The 24,187-nt window shown below is 41.5% G+C and overlaps 2 protein-coding genes across 2 annotated transcripts; one reads left to right on the plus strand and one right to left on the minus strand.

Annotated features, from left to right (window-relative positions):
• Positions 1-42: 42 nt before the first annotated feature.
• myo1ha (myosin IHa) lies at positions 43-7,760 on the minus strand. The gene is given in 32 exon segments (XM_068703269.1): positions 43-79; positions 231-330; positions 413-510; positions 883-953; positions 1,038-1,173; positions 1,260-1,315; positions 1,386-1,479; positions 1,567-1,650; positions 1,740-1,902; positions 1,992-2,076; positions 2,157-2,225; positions 2,307-2,383; positions 2,470-2,583; positions 2,698-2,815; positions 2,907-3,012; positions 3,697-3,777; positions 4,273-4,319; positions 4,412-4,506; positions 4,794-4,885; positions 4,968-5,048; positions 5,162-5,267; positions 5,372-5,439; positions 5,529-5,648; positions 5,759-5,830; positions 5,918-6,034; positions 6,113-6,211; positions 6,298-6,477; positions 6,925-7,005; positions 7,103-7,301; positions 7,398-7,513; positions 7,601-7,739; positions 7,741-7,760. Coding segments are annotated over 32 exon segments (3,111 nt in total). The 3' UTR covers positions 43-52.
• A 9,990-nt stretch (positions 7,761-17,750) lies between these two features.
• foxn4 (forkhead box N4) lies at positions 17,751-24,187 on the plus strand. Its single transcript, XM_068703316.1, has 10 exons — positions 17,751-17,827; positions 18,364-18,464; positions 20,756-20,922; positions 21,516-21,631; positions 21,716-21,826; positions 21,940-22,067; positions 22,200-22,296; positions 22,393-22,600; positions 22,711-23,109; positions 23,198-24,187. Exons 2-10 carry the CDS (start codon positions 18,385-18,387, stop codon positions 23,446-23,448), a joined length of 1,557 nt encoding a protein of 518 aa, XP_068559417.1. The 5' UTR covers positions 17,751-17,827; positions 18,364-18,384; the 3' UTR covers positions 23,449-24,187.

A 24,187-nucleotide genomic window follows, 5' to 3' on the forward strand; every position in this document is an offset into this window, starting at 1 on the left:
TCCTGATGAAATATGCAGGGGCTTCTTGTGTGTCGTCTCAACCCCACACATGTTACCGGGTCCTAGCCCGAGTGGAAACCTGCGGTGGCAAACAGCTTGATTCATGTTGTATCCTCTATTTTGAGCAGAGCATCATATTTGTATATATATCATATATCATATATATATATATATATATATATATATATATATATATATCTCATATATCATCATAACAGCACTCCTCTCACCACCATGAGGTGTCCGTTCTTCGCCTTGTATACCATGGGCTCCTGTCCGGTGCTGAAGTCCACCGCACTCTCTTTACCTGCCTGGATTTCAATCTTGATGCTGAGAGTCGATGCACAAGAGTTTTAGATTGAAGCACATATCAAATCCAACCTGTGTGATTCTTTCTTAAGCACGGACTCACCTGCCCTGAACCACTTTGATTGCATTCTGTTTGTTAGCAATGACACTGAGTTTGGTCATAAACTCAAACAATGTGTCGCACTGCATTACAAGATCCCCCTGAAACAATCACAAAACAATACACAATCAGACAAATGGAACCAATATACAAACTGCAATGTTCTATTGGATTTAAGGAACTTCTACCTAAACATCTGTGTAAATGAGCTGTATGACTCAACAATTTACTCAGCTTTGTATGCTTCCTTTCAATAATATTCAGTAGAGTAACGCTGCTTTAACACTGAAGAAAGTGCACTCTTGATCTCTGTTCATTTGTACTCGAGTCAGAATATCAAACACGTTTCATTTGTTCCACTTTATTAGTTCTTTCCAATTTCCACAAACTTTCCCAGTGCTATATTAGTGGCCCAAGTAAAAAGAAAAAGGCAAGCCCAAATATCTCCATATATATTACATATGTCCACATACCTTCTGTTTAGGGTCCTCACATGTTATGTGGAATACGATGATGCTGTCCGTCAAGTTACTGACCGAAATACCTGCAATGAGTAGATTACAGAAACTTTAAGCCTGATATGAAAACATCCCTAACGATGAAATGTTTAATTTCACATTGTCCTTACCTTTGAGAGACGTGTACAGCACTCTCTGTTTGATCTTGGCTTCCTCTATCACATAAGCAGCTGTCTGGGTGAGGATGAGCTGTCGTGGCCTTGGTTTGAAACCGTTCCTATCATATTTAATCACCGGGACACTGTACTGTACAGAACCACAGAACACAACACAGTGAGTTGTGTTTGATGTGAGGCTGTATTTACTCCGGGCGCATAAAGACATTTTATTACCTTAATGTGCTCATTGCGAATCATCTGGAGAACCCTCATGTTAATGTCTTGTTCACCTAGAGATATCAAATGATGTAAAAAGGATCAACAGGAAAAGGGCGTAACGTGAATGTGTCCTTTACTTACTGATTCTGGTGTCCACAAAAGGTGGAGCGACACTCTGTGGATAACTGTCCTTTTTGCCCTTGAAGATGGAGCTGGTTAGAAGCTTCAGTTGAAACTGAAGGGACAAAAAGTACAAAGTTAATCACTCCAAAAACATAATATGAAGATGTAGTCTTAGATAATGTGTTTACATGTATGTTACCTGGGCTTTTTTCTGGGGAGTGATTCCTCTCACATACCTCCGCACCATGAGACGGTAGTGAAGCTTACGCAGTATCTCTGATGTCTGGCAAGAACAAAAACATGCACAGAGTCAAAATAAAAGCTAAGCTTGAATGTAATCGGTTTTACAACACAGCTGATTAATCGGTGTACCTCTGTCAACACTGCTGGTGGAGTTTGCCAGGTGGTTTTATCCAAAACCGTCTTTGGCAGGTTGCCTTTGAGCCTGTTCAAGTAGTTTTGTCTCACAAAGGCCAGGTACTCTGAGTTATCTGTGTTTTTTGCTTGTCCTCTGGTCATGTAACCTTTGATGAATCTAAAAGCGATTGTAAAATATTGTATCAGTGAACATTTGACATTAAGATTGAGAGGAGCTGTGTAATGATGTTTCATCTCCTTTCTTACTTCTTGATGACTTTTACAGCCCAGGCTCTCTTCTCTCTCTCCTTCCTAGCCTGCGCTCCTCTCCAGCACGTTTCAATCTTAGTGGCTGAATAAAAGGAAATATAAGAGAGACGGAATAAGTTTCCTTTACTCACATAACATAACATCATGCATTGTAGCATTTACCAGCTTCTTTCTGTTTTTTGAACTCTCCCTTTGCTTTGTATCCTTTGTATTTGGCCTGGAGCCTCGTCGCTGCAAATTCAGAGCATAATATTAGATCACCGTGCACAACTAGTAATGACTGACACTTAATCACACCAGATTTGCACTCACCCAGTTCGTGTTTGCATTTCTCAAATGCATCCTCTGTGGCATAAAGTGTCCTTGGATGACGGATGAATATTTTGGTTCTTAAACAAAGGAAAACATAACTAAATCTTTTTGGTTACTCATAGAATGTGTTCTCTCTGTTGTATTTAGTTAGTGCTGTCCTCACCGTCCCATTTTGTACTCATCTGGCAAGTAGCCCAGATGTTGAACCAGCACTTCCACTCCATCAGCAGGCAGTCCTCTCCAGTGAGGCCAGGTGGCTGGGCACAGGGGTTTATATCTGCAAGATGCAGCATACAACCCACTCAAAACATGCCCTGGAGAGTAACTACTTAAATCGAGGGTTTTAATTTAAAAATCAAGCATGAGGCCCAAGCTCTGTGGTCCTTCATACCTTTTTAAGAAGACCTCATATTTGCGTCTGTACGCAAAACCAGCTCTCCTGACTCTGAGGTGCTCCATCAGACCCAGGTACTTCACCTGGTGTCTGACCAGAGCTTCATCAAATTGACCTGTGTTTGTGTGAGAGAGAGACATGAATCAAACATGTCCATCCTGTTAACAAAATAGTTTAATGTACGTATGTTCTACCAATTCAAGTACCTGGCTGCTTGGACTCATTGGATTTTAGGCAGCGTATGTACCAGGCCTCTTTAGCCATGAGGATCTCTGTCAGCTTCAGCAGGCTGCTCTTAAACTGGGTCGCCACCTACAGACACAACATGAGGGTCATAATCCCCAACAGTTCATCTGTCACATACATATGGCTAAATGATGACACAGTCTGACTGCCATTGACAGAGAAAGAAATGACTTGTCTTTGTCTCAGTGGTCACTCTATTTAGACCAGTGGTTCTCAACCTGGGGATCGTGACCCACAAGGGGGTTGTAAAATAATTTCTGGGGGGTCCAGATGGTTGAGGAAGAAAAAAATTAAATAATGTACTTTTTAAAAATAAAATTCATCACCAGTACCATCTGGTAGAATAGATATCTACACACTTAAATCTATGTAGAGAACACTTATCACCAGTACCATCAAAATCCACAGTGCCTGGAGCTCATTGGACAAAGCTTCAGTGCAATCTTTTAAAACCAAACAAAACTGTATTAAAAAACAAAGCATTATTTATTGTCAATATTTATTAGAGCAATCAAAATGGGCGCCAGTCGCGACCACCAACCTGAATGTTCTGGGGTGTCGTGACTCAATAAGGTTGAGAACCACTTGTGAATTACATGGTGCAAAAACAATTCTCTGTTCCCACTTTACATAATGACCAGAAAATGAATGCTTGTATATGACTTGTAACTCAGTACTGCTGATAATATATAGCATCCGCTTCATCAGTGATACAGCTGAGAAGATGTGGAGGGTCAAACATGGACTCACTGTTTCTGGTCTTCGCCTGCTGTCTGAATCCACTGTGGAGAAGCACTCTCTGACTATGGCATTTTTAGACTGACAAATCAGCTATGAGAAGTTGAGATAACACACACATAGATTAAAACACACCAATTCTACATATCGTGTGATACTCAAACATTGTTTGCCAACAGCTCTTGTGTGATTTTCAGCAGAAAATCACACAAGAGCAGAAACTAAAGTGTAGTTTTCTACACTTGTCAAACACAGATGTAACAAATAACTCTGTTAATTGCTGCATTGCAATAACTGTTGGAACGGAGCTGTCATAAATGCGATTAGGTTCCTTTGTTCAATTTCTACTATGACATGTCAATATATCTGCTGTGAAAGATCTATGAATATGATTCATGTGATGACAATAAAGAAATAGAGTGCAGCACTATGCTAGCAGAGCTATCAAGAAAATGTATTGTAAAAAAAGTTTGGGAACTTTAGCGCAAAGCTCTACACTACTGATAATAACCAAGGTACTAATTAAGTTCCCATACATAGTACCACTCCTTGCCTCAAATAATACAAAATGTTAAATAACAGACTTACATCTTTTATGTTTTTGTATAATAGGTCGTTGTTTTTGTCCAGGAAACCTAAAATGTAAAAAAAAAAAAAGCTGTTAGCCAGATGAAAAAGAAGGTTTAGATGTTTGAGTAACAGGGCTTGACATTGTGGTTTCTTTTACCCACAACGCAGTAGGTGACCTCCCCGGCATAATGCAAGAGACGGAAATCTCCCCTCTCCAGAGTCTTACGTGTCATTTTGTCAGCCAGTTTGTGCCTGCAGTCAAAGAGGTGGAGAGAGACAGAGGGATGAAGAGCGAGAGGCTTTACAGACCGATCCTAATCCTCCATCACGAGAGACCAGTCAGCAGAACTTTTTATGAACGGAGTTACACTTTAGTGTTGAGGAGAAGCTTTGAATTAAACAGTATCATTTAGAGTGACTTCATATATAATTAAAACAAAGGTTTTATAACCAAATGTGCAACACTGGTCAGTAAACCTCCCTACTTTTGAAATATCCTGCAGGTGTGTGTGCCATGTTGAGGTTAGTTTTAAACTCACGTGACAAAGTGAGGGTGATTTGACATCTTATCTTCCAGTCTCTCCAGGAAGGTGAGATCTGTGGCATCTCCTGGCCTGAGACACTCCTCATCCTGCAAGATTATCATCATCACATGACAGTACGTCAGCTTCAGTGTTTGTTCAATAAACTGTTCTCTCCCAGTGAATACACACCAGTATAGATATGATCCCTCTGTGTTTCTCCTCCACCAGGTCACAGATGATCTTGTTGTTGAAGAATTGAACTGGCTCCCACTGGAGGGGAGAAACATAAAAACAGATTATAAATGGAAATCCATTCAACACCAGTCAGTGTGAACACACTCTATCTATCATAGTCATTGATTCATTATACCTCCCAGGTTTACCTCAATATCTTCCGCTTCATATTCTTCCTGCTCAGCCTTGAGTGTCAACTGGATGAAGAGCTGCTGCAGCTTCTCGTTGCAGTAGTTTATACAGAACTGCTCAAAACTGAGGAAATAGGTCATATTTCAGATGTTACATAACAGCCTTCATCAGGGTATCAAACATCAAATCAGTGCCACAATCTTAGAATAGGAAATATTTCTGCCCACCTGTTCACATAGAAAACTTCAAATCCATATATGTCCAAAAGCCCTATTACATTCTTCCTTGAAAGGTCCTGGCAAACAAAAGTATAAAGTCAGTTAATGCTCATCCTCACTGTCTGGGACTTGTCATTTGTCACACGCTCGCTCTTTTCCTCCCCACCTTGTTCTCCATGGACTCGTTGATCCTGTTGACCAGCCAGGTGAAGGTCTGTCCATAGATGGCTTTGGCCAAGGCATCTCTGGCATAGATGGCATGATCGATTGTGAATGGACTGAGGACCTTTACAGTGAGACAAAATCATAGCTAAATTCTAAACACTATGGGAAAGTTGAAATAGAAACACAACCTTATCATAAATAAAACTAAAGCACATTTTAACGTGCATGCACCTGATCTTTTTTGGCTTCAATCTTCCTGTATGTGAGTCCCTCTTGGAGACTGTGAGCATCAACTCCTAGTAGCTACAGGGAAAAATGGCATTGAGTTCATACTTTCACTGTTTGTTATAATCATGGATATCTAAAGGCATTTCATTTCTATTTTCTTACATTTGAGACCCAACGCAGCTCCGCATTGTTGTTGTTCAGGAGGGCGCGGCCTTTACTGTCGGAGTCAAACTGAACATTTCCCAAGTGGAGAACACTCGCAACGGTCCCAAACAAGTGCTGCACAGAATGAAAAATGTGTAAATCAATGTCAAGTTAGAAGGAAAGAGTGAGTGAATAAATCAGTATCTAACTTACGTTAGTGTTAATCTCATCAATGTTGATGATTTGAAGTGCATTTTTGACCGTTTTCCAGTCATTTCTGTCATTAATGGAAGACACAATGGCACACTCTCCCTGTCAGAAACAGCAAACATAGCAGCACATTGTCAATGATTATCATTGTCTATTTTATCAACACAGGGTCACTGAGTTAAACATACTTGGGTTAGATAGTTATAATGCTGGCAGTCTCTCTCCAGGCCCAGCTGGTGCAGTAGGTCCTGCTCTCCTCCCTCCACTAGCTGGTAGAAGATGTGGAAGTTTCTCTCCCCGTGATTCTGATGTACGACTCTCGACTTCTCCAGCAGGTAGTTCAGGATATGGCCTCCGACAGCATCCCCCTATGGGCATCATGATCCTAAAGACAACAGCTCTACAACTTGCAGAAAAAACATAGCCTATGGTCCACTGAACAGATTTTAAAAATCCTCTTGGGATAAAATATCTTCTTATTAAATGCTTTTTTTCCAGTATTATTAAAGGAATGTTAACTTTCTTCTCTAATCTAAAATGTTTTTGGATGAAAAAACTGATCCTTAGGTCCAAAAATAAAACAAAGACCAATGTATTTCAGCTTGTGTTCTTCATCAGGCTCTGATTAAGTGTGTAAAGTTGTTCTTTATACTACAAGTGGTGCTGGAGTATAAACCTATACAGACTTTTTGAGAGTAATGCTTATTTTAAAAAAAGGGAACTATACTTAAAGGACTTCTCAGAAACCTTCTTAATTAAAATGTATTAATGTATATATTGAAAGCACTTCTGTGAATCTGTCCCTTGATTCTTACCTGGCTGTCAAACTGAATGTCCATATACTTCCCAAATCGACTTGAGTTGTCATTTTTCAATGTTTTGGCATTGCCGAAAGCCTGTGGGGGAACACCATACCATACAGAATCATAACTGTGAGCACAACCTGCTGTTTGGTATGTCATTACAATGATATATCAAATGTTACCACCAGACCTCCAGGACAGGGTTGGACATGAGCATTTTGTCCCTGACGGTGTTGAGCAGAGTGGTGCTCGGACAGCTGACAGCGTAATACTGCAAAATCTTCTTGGAGGCTTCTGTCTTCCCCGCTCCACTCTCTCCAGAGATGAGGATGAAGTGATTGTTAAACTCTGACAGCATGGTGTGGTAGGCGTTGTCTGCCAAAGCGTAGCTGTAATGATGCAGAGCGATCTGAATATTTCACATACAAACCCTAAGAAAACTTACCACACACACATGCACAAATATTCATAGTTTTTATACTCACATGTGTGGTGGAAGCTCAAAAAAGTTGACCCCCATGTAGAGATCCATCTGTTTGTTATTGTAGATGTCCAGTTCTTTGTAGGGATTCACAGACACTAGCAATGTGCCAATGTAGGTCTAATAGAATTAAAATGTTCATTTTATTTGTTGAGATGCACACACATTCGTGGACAGCAGGATTTTAACGTCCTTTCCGACACTCACATAGATGAGATCTTTGCTGAAGCGTTTTTTGAGGTTGCTGAGGAAGGCCGCCTCGGTGGTTTCATCCAAAAGCACAAAATCCTGGATTCCAACCCGATCCCTGGCAGTCAGGGCGCCCTCCATGTCCAGCTGAGCCTGTGCAACAAGTTGTATTAACCATAAGGTAGCCAGATGCACAACCTAATAACAGTGGGAATATATCTGGTGTTTAGCATCATAAACTGAGGATTTCTCTATTTAACATTTTATACATTCAATACTTCGCAGTACTTAATAACTTAGTCTCTTTATTCGTTAAATTAACTTTTAACTTTAGAGGACACAAACTCTGCCAAGTAATAACAACAAGTGTAACACATTTTACATGCATAGCAATGATATTCAAGATTCTCAGCCATTTTTTTTGACAAATGCAACTGAATGCGTGTTTGTATAAATGCCTCCATGGGGAGGACGAAGCTGAAAAACAGCACCAGAAAAAGCACAAACATGGTCCCTGTAAGTTCTATTGAAATAAGAGGTCTGGAGGTCCTATGTGTCTTTGAAGCAAAGCTCTGTGATTGTGCAGACGAACAGACAGAAGCTAATGATCGCTACACAGCACACAGGGACCTTGGCCGGCAGCCCGCCGTTCACTAGAGCTGACACACCAACCAAACACAGCACACTGTGCAAATGGACTCGGGGAGCCCAAAACAGCAGCACATTTAAGAGGCATAGTGGGAAAAATTCCACCAATCTGTTTTGCATTCTCAGCACCAACACTTAGACCAAAGGTTTTCACAGCTTTTGTTGGTTTTGTATTTTTCTCTCTCTCTTCTTTGGACGCAGAAGTCCTTTGATTCTCAACTCTCTCTGTAAAAACATTAAAAAAGATAATCCATTGGATCTAATTGACACAAAGCCCTCCGTCCCCTCTCCTCCCCCTGCCTCTATCCTCCGCCTATGGCCCTCATTTCTTCTGAGAAAGGCCAAGTGTTTTTGTCCTGTAAATACCACGGAGCAGAGACAAAAAAGACGTCTTTAAAATGCAGTCTACAATCCATTACACATATTCCCCCTGCATATCCATTCAGTAATTATTCATTAGAAAACATTTAACGTCACAGTGAATTTCACACTAGGCAGTCGAAACACAATAGAGGAGATTTGGCCTATTTTGGGGTGAGGAGTTGGGGAGGGGTTGGCTGTACAGAGGAAGGGGGAAGGCGAAGGAGGGGGGAGGAGGGGAGCAGTATTTGTCTGATCTGAGAACCTCTGAAACGGGGCCGTCTTGAGACAACGGGACAGACTAAATAGTGCAGTAACGGTCTGTGCCCCGCTGCTTGCTGTGACACTCATTTAGTGTGCCCTGAGGGCGAACAATAGAGGCTTGTTCTTAGCAATCCTGTGTTGTAATTTGGACTTCATTACTTTGCTCACACGGGGCCCCATGGTAGGATAGAGGAGGCTAGTCAGATGAGAGTGTTTTTTTTCCACCTGTCAGCCCCGCACCCAATGCTCTCGCCCCTCTCCTCAACAATACCCCTCACCCCGTGTCCCCACCAATAACCCTCACCCGACCCCCTTCCCACAGCCCTCCCCCCTCCCAGCCACCCACTTTAAGCCAATGAGACAGGTGAACAATATCATTGAAGGAACCCTTTTTTGGACGTCAGAATCAATCTGGCGATGTGATGGTAGTGGTGCTGGTGTGGGGTATCTGTGACACCCCCTTTCTTCATGGGAACAAACTTCTCTCAGGGCAGCACAAGCAGACAATATGCTGGGACAGCGTGACTTAGGGATCTGCCATACAGTATTACAAGTAATAACATGAACAGATAAGCTCCTGTCAAGAGGAGGATTATTGAATTCAGAGGTGATGACAATGCTAATGTTTAAGGTTTTCATTCAGTGCACTGACAAAATCTAAACGTCTGCTGTTTTCCATTCAAGTTGCCTTTGATGTTCTGCAGGTATTTCTTTTTAAGGAAGCTGTCTGCAGCATGCACAAGTGTTTCGAATGACACTGTGCTGGAAAGGCTGAACATTGAATGGGCGTTCTCAGTCGTGAAGGACAAGAAAAAAAGAGTTAAAGAAAGCACTTGACTCTCGAAAAAAACGTATCCTTGTTCATATGTTATTTGTAGCTTTATATTATACAAATCAAGTGCACTGGGTTGTAATTGTAGTTAATTAAACAATCGTCGGCCCAATCACATGCACAGCGGTAAGAATGATTATGCAATGAATCCACTAAGCCATTGTCAGATCAGGTGAATTGGTTTGCTACCTCAAAGCACAACCAATTGTATTTTAATTAAGAGATGGTCCCTCATCTTGGTCTAGAGTGTCAGTGTTGCCTGAGACAGGGTGACCTCATCTGCGGGAGAAGTAGAGATAGCTTCAGTCGAGGGCGGGGGGAGCTACTGCTATAGGACACTGCAGTTTACCAACAAAGTAACAGGAACGTTTATCGCTGTCTGAATGCCTGATGTGTTGGTCATATTTCCATTTTTAGAGCCTTATAACTGAAACTTTTTTACAGTCACTATTGTGATGGGATTATGAGAGAGACTGTTTTTAAATTTGGTTTGCCATTTTTACATTTACACTTAGTTTTGAAAGGATGAAACAAACAAGATAAAATGTGTTAATTGGCATTGAGCATTAGAGGTGCTGGTAGGTGGATTTTGTTAACTTCAAACCAATCCAGGCTAGCGGCTTCCCCTTGTTTCCAATCTTTGTGCTAAGCTAAGCTAACTGGCTGCTTGCTGTAGTTTCATATTTAACTTATTATGACAGAGGTATAAATCTTCTCATCTAACTTTAAGCCATGGAGTGTGACTTACAATGGGATACATATCGTTTTAGCTTTCGGGAACTGGGTATTAACCCACAACTCAAAGAACATAAGTTCACACTGAACTGTCAAACGTCCTGTATCAACTTTGAAACTCTTTGACAGCACTTATAGTAGTGACAACTAAACTGCAGCAAACAATAAAAAATGAAACAAAGCTGATGACAAAATGAACACATTACAGCACAAAAGAAAACTCCAACCTGCATTTCTGAAGTTGTATTATTCTGCTGTCAGATGCAGATTTTCAAAAAGAATCCAAACTGTAAAAAAAATCCTTCCAGAGTGAACAGCGTGTCCTCCTGTGTCTGCTTGCATGAAGCCAATCAGTGAACCTGTAAGCACTGGATTGTTGACAGTTAGTTGGCAAAAGTCCAGCTTCTATAATACTATTAAAAAACACATTTAATGTCTTCTCCCCTGGTTTTTAGCAGCTCATTCATCCAGTATGGTGCAGTCAAAATAGTGTTGGTGATGCTGCATGGAGGCCCGTGTGCACATGCTCTTCCACACCATCCTGACCCAGGCTCAGTGCACTGTGGGCCGGTGCTTAATGATTCATACCATGGGAGGTGGATGGACAGGGAGGTCTAACTCAGTGCTTACCTGGGTATCTACTGCTCTACTGAGTGTAACATGACAATACAGAAACAAGATCCAAACCACACCAGTCCAACCATCCCCCTTTCCCTCTCTCCTTCTTCTCTCTCTAGCTCCATTACATCACTGCAACAGTGTAACCCCCCCCCCAGTCTCCTTCTTCCCTGCTGACACAGTCCAGATCTGGTTACTGATCTTTGATTAGATGGATACATTACAGGCTGATCACCAACTGCTTCATTACTCAGTATAACAATGCTGGTCAGGGGGAGCACCATTGTTTTGAGCGGCAGACTGAGCTGCCAATGCTAAGAGCTTCTGTACAATGCTACTGGGTTGATGCCCAAATGCAATTACCACATGTTTTGCTTGGGTGGAAACAATTATCAACTAGTACTACTCACCAAATTTAGACTGTAGGTATAAGCATGCTGTTGGCTGCCTATTTTTGCTGGCACTCTCCTCCCCTTTGGCTATCTGCACAAGGCCGTCGTTGCATCCTGTGCTTAGCGGCGCCTAAGACGATTGTGATTGGTTTAAAGAAATACCTTTTTCTCTCCATACTGGAATGATAATGTGTAGAGCCAGACCTTTCTTTAGTACTAACACAGTGCTGTGGAGATTGGTATGGCTATGCGAGACTAATTATCAACTAACAGCACCTTTAATTCAAGTTCATCCAATAGCATTGAAATGTCTATGAATCATTTTTGTTCGACGATGAAGAAGTGACAGGAAATAACGGGAAAGAAAGATGGGAAATGTCTGGTATCAAAGGTCCTTGGTCCTTGACCAGGGCGATTTGGGGTCAGCACCTTTAACCCAGCGTTCCCCTAAAGGTTTAGTGTAGGATTTAGGGGGAATTATTGGCAGAAATTGATTATAATATTCATAACTATGTTTTCATTAATGCATAATCAACTGAAACTAACAATTGTTGTGTTTTCATCAGCTTAGAATGAGTCCTTCATATGTACATTGGGGGGCAGGTCATCCTCGTGGCATCCGACATGTTGCACCGCCATGTTTCTACAGTAGCCCAGAACGGACAAACCAAACACTGGCTCTAGAGAGGGCCTTTTGCTTTTTGAAGTTGCCTGAAGGCAACCGTAATTTTCTTAATCTGCTGACTCACTGACTCACTTGCTGAAAGTGCTGAGCCTAGACTTTGTTTTCATGCTATTCGTATAGATAACAATAAGACATAAATGGATAATCATTTATTTAATTGGAGGATTTGGTACATGAATTCAAATTTCTTGTGAAGCGTTGTCTTAAAATAGCTGTGCCTTGTGAAGAGGGTGGGAGTGTTTACTTCTGTTAGCTGGTAACCATTACAAAACAGCCCTCAAGGTAACACAGGTGTCTATTTTCTCTGCTCTGGTGACCTAAATGTGAGAAGAGATCAGGCTTCACTCAATGTATGGATTAATTAATGCTTGGAAAGCTTTCAGTCAATTGTCTATGATGGGTGACCAGTTGAGTGTTCATCAACACTTTTGAATTATTCACTCTTCACTCCAGAAAAGTTGTCAAGGTTACCTCTGCCATTGCCCCACCTCTCCCCCTGGACCAGCGGCCCAGCAATGCTTGTCCAATCTTAACAAGCTTTGTGCTACCCACTGGGCTCTGATTCAGCACGAGACCCGGCAAATCCAATTACACAGGAGTCAGAGAGGTTGATTTTCCCATTATAGATTCCATGCTGAGAATGAGAGCTGATGATAACACTCACATCAAACCACTACTGCCCCCTCTCTCTCTCTTCTCTCCTTCTCATTTTGTCTCCATTTCACTGTTTCCCTCCCTTTATTTCTCCCTCTCTTCCTATCTAATTCCTCTTTTTCCAAAGACCTTCTTTCTTCCCCTGTCCCTTTCTTTGGATCTATCCTTCTTTCATAGTCCATTATTCAAATTTTTCAGAGCACCGTAACGAAGCCCGGGCCCCGTCATCATTTCAGACCCAAAACGCGGGTGTCAGTGAGGTTACTTCATACCCAAAATTGGACATTTCTTTTTACTTATATATTATTTATGTCTTGGTTAATAGACGAGAAGGATATGCAACATCATTATGTCATTGTAAGTTCTTATTATGTCCCATTTTGATGTACTGTACCTTTTAAATAATGGACTGCATTACACTTGATTTGACCATTTTCTTCACCCATCACATGCTTACGCGCCAGGAATAAAATATTTGTCATCTCAAATAACCCCTGAAAGGTCATTGCAGAAACTAAATGCACAGTAATTCAGACAACTTGACTTAGGGGTGTCTGAGTGCCATCCTTAGGGGACACCATGTGCCTGCTGTGACACATAAAAAAGTTACTAAGAGCTCTTTTGGAAATGAGGCTCTTTTAAACTCAATCGGGTGTGGAAAAAGAAGAGGACTTTTGCTCCATCTTTACCCTTTAGGGCACTTAAAAGGACTGACCTCGCCTCAGACCAGAGGCTTTGGTGTTGACACAGGTCACTCAAAGGTCAACACCATTGACCTCTCTAAACCTTCAAGATATGTTCTTCTGTGATCCTGCAGGACAATAGGGAGTGTGAAGTCCAGCAGTCTGTCCGGAGAGGTCACCTGCTGTATAGGAGAGAGAATGGTATGATGGGACTTGGAGGGGCGTTTAAGCTTGACAAATATTGGCCAATACTCTGAAAACTCATGGTTTTGAAGTCTGGCAGTGGATAAAGACATATTTATAACTTTTACTTAAGTAAAACTTGTAATAATACAGTGAAAATAGTCCATTTGAATTAAAAATCCTGCATACTTAAGTAAAAATGAATAAGAATTAGTTGCAAAACATACCATTATATATATATATATTATTGGACAGAATAATCTATAACAATGTATCATATCGTATAAACTGATCATACATTTTGTATTTAAAATCTTAATCTGTAAAAGTAAGATTTCCCTTTGAGTTGCAGTGGAGAACTATAAGGTAGAATGAAATGGAAATACTCACAAGTTCACCCCCATTCCACTTGTTCTGAGTAACAATACAATAACGAGTGTAAACTGCATTCAATTTAGTGCATTAAGTGGACATCTAAAAATTTCAACAAATAAAACAAAAACTATCTACATGGCTTTATATTGCAAGGGATTACATGTTGCTTCTTGTTTTGCTTTGTGATTTGGTGGAACTGACCCTTTAATACAAGTTTATTATATCATAACTATAACAGTGTTGAGCTGCACTTAAAGGATTTAACTGTTCCATTTCAACTTCTGTTAGCATGCTTTTATAATACTGTATAGAAAAAAATCTAATCCCTTATTGACTATAGAGTTAAAAGATGATATAAAAACTTTGTTGTTGTGATATTTGATCATTGTTTTGTCATGTCTTCCCTCTGTGAAGGTGTAAATACACCAAGACCTGATGTAAGCCGTCTCAGACTGACTGACCTTTGACAGGACAACTGGAGGCCTGACAGTCTGCTCCGGCCTCATCGGAGCCTTTGGCAGGACGCTGATGCTGCACCTTGGCTAAGCATGGCTGACAGCAGTTTCCACTGTGTGGCCAGAGGGTCACTCTGGGTGACACCTTGTTCTGGGGGACACTGTGTCTCTGCCTGCAGAGGAGATTAGAGGGAGCGAGCTGACCTCGTTCTCAGGGGGGCTGATGTGTTTTTAGTAAACACTTGGTGCAAGACAAAAACACAGGCCAACCCTCAGGCGGTGAGCCCATTGTTTCCACATTACTCCTGAACAGGCATGAGTGAGGAGGGTCTTCACTGTGTGTTCCTGAGCTGCAGTGAGTCCTCGTGCTCGTTCCTGAATGCATCACACAAGCTCTCGGAGTCATTGCCATTGACTTAATAGTCCTAAAACAAATAGCCAAATAAATAGATAAATAAATAGCACCTTACTTTTTAATATCACCATTATGCTAATATTGACTAAATGCATGCATAGGTGCACAGGGACAGAATAATAAAAACACCTGACAATAAAAGATATACAGTAGTTTTCAGAAGCTCATAATGTGGCTTTTCCATTGCATAACAAATTATGTAAAGCAGTAAGAGGGAAACACAAGAAACCTTCACTGGCAAAGGGAAACAGTTGACACAAGTAGAGTAAATCTTCATCAACATTTCCTGTTAGACCTTTAGCTGTCAGGGAGTGACAGTTAAAGGTCTCACAGTGTGTCCAGAGCTATGTAAAGTGGTGTGGAGTGAAGACTGATCTAATCTTATCCATTAAACTGTATTTACAGAGGTGAATACTAGTAACGATACAATAGACAAACACCGGACGGTAATGCAACATGATATTTGGTTAACACTACAAAAACTAAATTAAGTTGATTGACAATCCACTAAGTCTACTACGTAGTCTTACCAAAGACAGATTTTCAAACTTGCTTTTGATTAGTGCTGTTATATTGTATTTCCAAGAGGGCTGCATTGATACATTTTTTCACAAATTTTCGCCATTAATCAATTGATCCATGATTGTCTAGGAATTGTTTTTTTAAATCAAACTTTCCTGACTTTCCTTTCATCATATTGCTTGTTTTTTCAGACCAACACTCTTAAACCCAAAGACATTCAATTCACATAAAACAAAGCACATCCTCACAAATGAGATGCTCTGACTAAAGGGAAAGTTTTGCATTGTTGCTTAAAACAATACTGAAAATATTAATCAGAATAGTCAATTGTCAATCAACTAATTGTGTCAGCCAGTTGGATGTTTCTGTTTTTTTTTGTCCAACCCCTGCAGCTGGCACTTACTCAGATTAATATATGGATGAACTGTTGAAGGAACATCTGGCTGAAGTGAACCTGTAGCATTTTTAGGCTGTGCAACGTTCATCCTGCTACTGCAATTATACCATCATCATCCTACTGTTGACCTGTTGTTGCCTTCCACACACAGTATGCGCACACAGTTCACAACTCTGCGGGCTTTAGGACCTTCAGGATCTGCTCTCTGAGGATGGTCTTGTTTTTGTCCGTTACGTTCATGCATGTAATCATTGATTGTGCCTATTGTGACAGGCCGATTTACCATCTGTAGGGTCCCATGGGGCTGATACTGCTGCTGTCACTGCAGTCTCCCTACAGACTTCTAGGAATTCCCCTTTAATTTCCGGGTGCAAATTTAAATCTCCAACAGTCTGCTATATAAAAAAAAGGTCTTCTTGTTTCATCTCATTCAGAACTTCAGACATTTTCACTTGTCGACTCCAGAAAGATGTATGTCATTTCTAATGTCCTATCGAATCATAAGACAGATTAAAGTGACATATTTAAATTGGAAGACAACCCATTAAATGTTTCGTTAATCAAACAATCTAAAACTGTAACTTCTCCTTTGTGGGGAGTGGACCCCTGGAGTTCCCATGAGGACCCCTGGGGTCCATGAATGCCTGCGATCAGATTGGCCTACTAATGTATTTCTCTCAGAAATCATGGAATAAGTAATTAAACAAACAAATACAAACGCCGAGAGCTACTTTTCAACACGTATCGTCTGTTTGCATACAAAGATGAATCCTCCACCTACGGCCATGGGGGGGTAAGTCAACTATAGTGTCCTTAAAATGTCACCTATCAGAGATGCTTTGTGTAAAACAAGCTATTTGCCATTATGTATACAACTCAGTGAAATGTTTTTCTTACACTTAATCTTCAGTGAGGAGGAAGAATAATTTCGTATTTTCTGGATTGGTAGTCTACTTGTACTGAAACGCGACACACAGACACACACACGCACATACACACACACACACACACGCACACGCACACGCACACGCACACGCACACGCACACACGCACACACACACACACACACACACACACACGCACACACACACAAGTGTTGTGCCTTTGCCGCCTCCCGCTGCAGCCCACCCGGCCCCCTGCCCTCCCTATACGCGCCTCCCCGGCTCTTTTTCCCACTGCTGAGAGGAGCAGGACGCGGCCACAGCGGCGGGAAGCAAATTATCTACAAGCACTTCCCTTGAAAAAAAAAAAAAAAAAAGTTCACACTCACATACACAGATGCCACCACAAGTAGCGACTCACATCGTTTTAGACCTGATCGAGGGAGCTTACTGGGAATAACCTGACAGGAGGATATAGTGGAGCAACATGGATACTTAATGTTGATTCTTGCTTTTTTTGTTTAACACAGGTGCTTTTCTGTTGCTTTTATTGCGCGTAATCTGGTTCAACTTTTTTTTTAAATACTTTTTTTCCTTTCTGCCGTGTCTAAATAGAATCAACAGGATTTAGGCCTGAGCTCGTGTATTTTGTGTCTTATTAAGTTGTCTGTGTGCCACTGGAGATACACATGACTGTAAAACAGACAGGGGGCCTCCTTTTATAATATCATCTCTTTAATCATCTTATAATAAAAGGACTACAAAGTCTGGATGGAGTACGCCCTGACTTTGAATGCAGCAACACACTTGTTGGAGGAGAGCACCACGATCGCACCTTGATACAAAGTCCGCCCAGAACTGAGAGAAAAATAAAATCTCTACTTCTGCACTTGCTGTGGGAGGTGTGGATGTTGTCGCTACTGTTGACAGGCTATGCATTAACTGCAGCTGTCAAACTCATGGGATCCTCCTGCTCCCCGAGCGACTGGGAGCTCTGTTGAAGTCTCCACTGCGCATGTCTGAGCGCTGGACAGCTCCAGAGAGGGAAATTTAAAAACGGTTTTTGGAGAATCAAGTGCAACACAGCGAAATACAGTACGGGGGCTCGCGACCGGTTCAAACATTCTTCAATATCATCCAAAACAGGTGATTCTTTATTATTATGTCTGTCTTTCCGCATCATAGTCTTTGTAGGATTGTTGTTTTTTTTATGAAAATATTGACATTTTAAGGATTTATTTTACTAACAAAATAATTTCTCTGTAGGCAGGCTAAATTACATTTAAACCTAAGCTAATGTGACTAAACTGTTATGTAAAAATTTAGAATGAATGCTTATTAAATACAAGCTATATCATTCTATGTATTTCTATGAAATTCAATTAGGGGATCAAAAAACATTCAAACTGTAAAATGGGCTTCAGCATTAACAAAGGCACACTGATTGTTTTTGAGTATATCTATTACTGTGTTTAATGTTCATTGAGACTTACATTTGAGTTGAACATGTTTGCTTTTTGTGTATTTTGGAAAATGAACATGCTGTTTCATCATGTTTATCCACAATTTGAATAGAACTATTAGTATTGTGATAATTTATTCTACATAGCTTGTTTATCTCAGTTTGAAGACTCACTGGGGAGATGACCTAAAGTGTGTTAATTTCAGTTATTTTATTGCAGTGGTACCACATATCCCAGGAAATGATAGAAGGTGGAATTACATCCAGGATGTCAGGAATAATTGAGAATGCTGGGCATCATCCGTCTCCACAGGACTACAGGTAAGACTCGTGATTTAAAATATGTTCCGTTACATTAGGGCTTCTAGCGCTAAACAACTAATTATTTTTGTTGCATATTGTCAAAAACACTCAGGATCAAACATGTGATACCTCAATAGATAAAAAAGCATATTTTTTATTAAACAAAACCTTCTAAGGTGTTTCCCAAATGGTCATGGTACAAGCTGTCTAACCCCACTATGTTTGAAAAGGTAGATGGACAGCTCTTTTTGTGCATGGGGGGTTTCATGAAAAAGGACAGAGAGAGAAAAAATCCTGAAGAATAAATGATTTTCAGTCTGAATGGATCTGTCAGAAACCATCAGCTCTGTTTACACTCCCGCTGTCGGCACACGGAGAGCCTGAGCCTCTTGGCCTGCCGGCTTGGGGGGAGACGGGTGCTCTGGGTCACCAGTATGCACAAGTGGCTCCCAATTAGAAAAGGAGCGAAGCAGGAAGGGAGGGAGGGAAGAGGAGGAGGTGCAATATTTAGTGTTGTTGAACCTCTGGGAAGGCTTGGAGGATACATGGAGACACCAGCTCAACATGTTTTGCATCAGTGAGCAATTTCTATGCTGCTGGTATGAGGAGGGGAGGTGGGAATACCCCCCATGTAACATCTATTTGTTTCTATTGTATTGGGAATTTTTTATGGAAAATTACAACCTTTAGTAGATTTGCGAAACAAAGAGTGAAAGAACAGCCATATCAAATATTGTAAATAGTTATTGTACTTTGAGTTTTTGTTAAAATACAAAAAAAGGGGAAAAAAGTCGCTTCAACATTCAATCAGTCAAAGACTTCAACATTATTTTCTACAGTTTGTCAGAAGTGAAAGAAAACTGCCAGCAGCAAGGCGGAGAAAAAGAAAAAGAATGAGAGTCTCACAAAAGGTACACTAAACTTCACAGCTCCAGCTGAGATATTGTCACACTGACATGCAGGGTGTTAAACTTCACAATGCAACCTGCTGCAAAAAGGATGATCACTCTAAATCATTTGCTGGCGCATGCAAGGTGTTCCAGGACGTGTGCTGCTGATTTCTGGCTGCAATGATGTCACTTATTCAGACGGCAGACACAGAGCCCTGACCTCAAACTACATTTGCACCCCCCTCTGGCCCGGGAGGGGGGTGATGGTGGGGGGTTGGGGTGAGGATAGAGGCTGGAAAGGGACAGGGAAGCAGATGGCATCCTATTTGTCCCTCTTATGTGAGGGCTGTCATTCCAACAGATTAATGCAAGGGCTGTGTAAAGAAAAGAAACGACAGAGACAATCAAGGAAGGGTCTGGGGAAGACAATAGAGCCACGTGCCACTGGGCAGATTTGTCGTTTGGGACACAATAGGTGATCATTTTTCAATAGACAAGGCCAACTGTTGCAGGCAACATGTGCTGCTGTCCCATGTTTCAAACGATCTCATGCGTTGTTTACTTATGATTCAGCCAATGGTGAAAGGCGAGACTGTGGTCACCTGACACAGGGTTGATTTTTTTTATTAGGAGATTTGGTTTGTGTGTATGAGGGGGGGGGGGTGAGCTCCTACACTGTCCACAGACCCTAACTGAATAGCATGTGTTGTCATAGCGACCCCAATTACTAAACCCTTGCAGAGTAAGTGTGTGTGTGCAGAGGAGACTGGAGAGGATTCAAGAGGATTCCTCTCTTTTCTTTTCTTTTCTTTCTCTTTGAGACTCGCCACATAAAAGATGTAATGACTGAAAGCTGATTGGTACTGGCAGTGCACTGGTTAAACAGAAATTCTACATAATAATCTAATTTATAGCACAGCATTCATGAAATTATGGGTTTTAAAAAATATTCTTAGGTGAAAAATAAAATGCTACAAAAGATCAAATTGTTATTTTGCATTTATTTTATTAAAAAAAAGTGTGTTCATCGTGATCAATAAAGCAGACAAGTATTAACTATGGGAAAAACAAAGTGTCACACCTAGAAGAAAAAAAACAATCTCAACAGACGATTTACTGTGAATGGAAAGCTTGTTTAACTCCCTCATTGTTGATTACAACTGTCACTGCTAAATAACACTTGTAGTTAATCTACTTATGGTAAATCCTGGATGGTATGGCTAATACGCGGCTTCACTGAGCAGCTTTCATCTCTGTTTGCCCACATTCAGACTCATTACAGTGGTTTTGACTTTGAAGGACAAAATGTTCTATCAAGTGTTTAGATTTAAATTCCACTTGTGGTCTGTGTGTCTGAGCTGACAGCCATGTTAACTTCCCCCTCCTCCTCCTCCTCCTCCTCCTCCTCCTCTCTTGAAGGCTTCTGACCACGGACCCCTCCCAGCTGAGGGAGGAGGACCTCCCTGGGGACCTGCAGTCTCTGTCATGGCTCACCTCTGTGGATGTGCCCCGACTACAGCAGATGGCTGATAGCCGAGGCCACAGTAACGGGCAATCCCAGGGCAGCTTGTTGGAGCAACAGACAGGTGAGAGGACAGGGAGGGGACAGTGCAACATTCAAAAACCGCATCATCTCTCTGATTGGATAAATCAGCACTGCCTGGATTCTTCTGGATTTCTGGCCTCTGCAGATAAAAACACAGTTTTATAGCAAAAGATAATGACCAATGGCCGATACAATATTGATGTTCTTCACTAAAACATAGCACAGTTAACCTCAGAGATTAATCAATTTGGATAGTTTTTGGTGGGGAGATTGACCTATGAGCTTTTGCTCACCTATTGTGCTCAAGAGATTTAAAAAAAACGGCATAACATAATGAAAGTGTTTCTTACAAGACAATCCAAAGACCACATACTGAACTTAATTCCAAACCACTTTCAATTCTGTCTCTGTGAAGAAAGAAATGTTAAAGTCTGTAAATGGTAAGCTTCTTATACATGGTATTTTAACCAATTACACATTAGGCCTACTCTACAGTACAGCCAACATTTTCAAACCCAAGATATCACACCATAACTCTCTGGATGAATAGAAAGCACTGGAGAAAAAAAGAGAAAAAAGATCTGATGAAGTTTTCAGTGAATCTAACAGTAATCTGGCTGCTCCTCCTCACAGCTCAGCTGAGTAACATGTCTGCGATGACAGCGGGTCAAGGCTCCATGCTCCACCTCCAGAGCAACATGCAGCACAGCCCTCTGGGAATCAGCATCATCAACACCCACAGCGGAAGTGTGAGTTTTAACAGCAATGCAAAGAAACAAAGTGTACGTGTTATGATTTATAGGGTTGATTGACAAATTTGATCTGCTTCACAGATGTCTCCATTCTCCATGAATGGAATGCCCTCTCCAGGATACCAGTGCCCTACCTCAGTCTACCAGCCTTCACCCCAGCAGGTGTACTCTCTCACCCAAACTGGACAACAGGTACCAAACGCTCAGCTAATAAAGTACTGTGCCCTTATTTTTGTTGGTAAATTGGTCAAAATGAATAAATGCAAATGATAAAGTTCCTTATTATTTTCTTTGTTTTTTTATAGTGTTCAACTGGTGGGCTGTATAGCAATGTCTCTTTCAACAACCAAAGTCTTTTCACGCAACCTCGTCTGGCTCCACAAGACCAGGAGCTGCAGCCCAAGTCTTTTCCCAAACCAATTTATTCCTACAGGTCAGACCTCGCTTATGTAGATAAAAGATAATAATACCCGCAAAATCTTCTGAATTATCTTTAGTGTGTTTCTCCTTCTCTGCTTTGAATTACTCTCAGATAAAGATATATTTTTTGGTGATTTCTTTTCAGCTGTTTGATTGCCATGGCTCTGAAGAACAGCAAAACTGGCAGCCTCCCCGTCAGTGAGATCTATAGCTTTATGAAGGAACACTTCCCTTATTTCAAGGTATGATACTCTATAAACATGACAGAGAAGGACTAAAAGAGAAGGTGTATGTAGATAAAGAGTGTGACTCATTACACACCACTTCTCTCCTTGCAGACCGCACCTGATGGATGGAAGAACTCAGTCAGACACAACCTGTCCTTAAACAAATGCTTTGAGAAAGTGGAGAACAAGACGAGCAGCTCATCCCGTAAGGGCTGTCTGTGGGCACTGAACCCTGCCAAAATTGACAAGATGGAGGAAGAGATGCAGAAGTGGAAACGCAAGGACCTCCCAGCCATCCGCCGCAGCATGGCCAACCCTGGTTAGAAATGAATTTTGTTCAGGGTCTACTCCTAAAAAAGGGTTAGGGTTAGTCTTCCAAATCTGACATCACATTTTAACTTAGACTGAACATTTTTGTTTTTCCTGCAGATGAGTTGGACAAACTGATCACAGACCGCCCAGAGAACTGCAGACGTAAGGCTTTAGAGCCCGGCATGACCCGTCTGCCCAGCTGTCCCACTGGCCTCACGCTGCCCGTCTCAGCCCAGATGCAGCCTCAGCCGATAGTCACGCTGTCCCTGCCCTGTTTACCCATGCACCACCACCACCACCACCAGCTTCAGGCCCAGCTCCACGCTCAGGCCCGCCTGTCCCCCATGTCCCCTGCCCCGGCGCAGACACCTCCGCTCCACACGGTCCCTGACCTGGCCCACAGTCCACTCACCCAGCACCCCAGCAAGCCGCCGGACGATTTCTACAGTGTGCATGGGGATACACACACAGAGGTGGATGCGCTGGACCCGAGCATCATGGACTTTGCCCTTCAAGGTAAATCTATTTTTTACGTGTTTTTGGTTTGCCATATAATCAAAGTGTTGTTCCATCAGTACACTAACCTCTCTATTGATCTGCCCAGGTAATCTGTGGGAAGAAATGAAGGACGACAGCTTTAACCTGGATGCTTTGGGTACCTTCAGTAACTCACCCCTCCGACTATCAGACTGTGACTTGGGAACAGCCAACCTGACTCCTGTCTCCAATGGAGCAAACCTGCAGATGTCAGATGTGCAGGTGACGGGCCTTTACACTTCCTACACCTCCCAGGACCACCTGTCTTCTCAGTACATGGGCGCGCCAGCCAACAGCAAGCCCATCGCCCTGATATAAAGCAGCTGAACCGTCTCCTGCAGATTCAACCTGATTCCTTCAGCTGTCAGTGGATATCTGTGGAAGTCAACTAAAGAAAACTGAGGTCAAAGTCTGATTTCTGGTTTCTATTGTGTTTCGAAACGTACAAATCCCAGAGCTCTTCTACAGTCAGCTGGGAACTACTTGGAGAAGGATGTGTGAACATCATTTCACTTGCGGTCTACAAGAAAATTGCTCCATAAGAACTAAAACTGCTGATGTGTAAAAAGTGTGTCAGACTCATAATATCTAGCTTTGCCGAGCAAAGACTCAAAGCCTGTATGAGTACAAAGACTATATGGAGATGTACGTGTAAGTTAGCATCCGCCAGTTTTTCTACTGTTCACTCTGCGTTTAAAGGCCCTACCATACTGTAGCTCCCTGTCTCTTGTCTGTTGTATTGTGCTAGACATTATTGCTGTGATGTTTTATTTATATTTATGAAAAGGCAGCTGGAGAAGGTGATGACTCTATCAATCTTTTGCTGTATATATTTGAATGTTTCAAATTGCTATCGCCACAGAAAAGCTTTGTTTCGACTGTATTTACCCACTTCATTCCAAAATGCAGATGTTTGCCAACACTTTGAATAATCCAGATTTTACACATTATGCTTTTACACAATGTGATTAACATGCCTCAGTCAGATGTATATTATGTTCATTAATTTGATCATAATAAAAATCAAAAGGGTGAATAAAAGAAGTTTGTTTTGCGA

This window comes from Cebidichthys violaceus, unplaced genomic scaffold, assembly GCF_023349555.1.
Source record: "Cebidichthys violaceus isolate CVI_PGR_0920_01 unplaced genomic scaffold, fCebVio1.0.p SCAF_9, whole genome shotgun sequence".
NCBI classification, from domain to species: Eukaryota; Metazoa; Chordata; class Actinopteri; order Perciformes; family Stichaeidae; genus Cebidichthys; species Cebidichthys violaceus.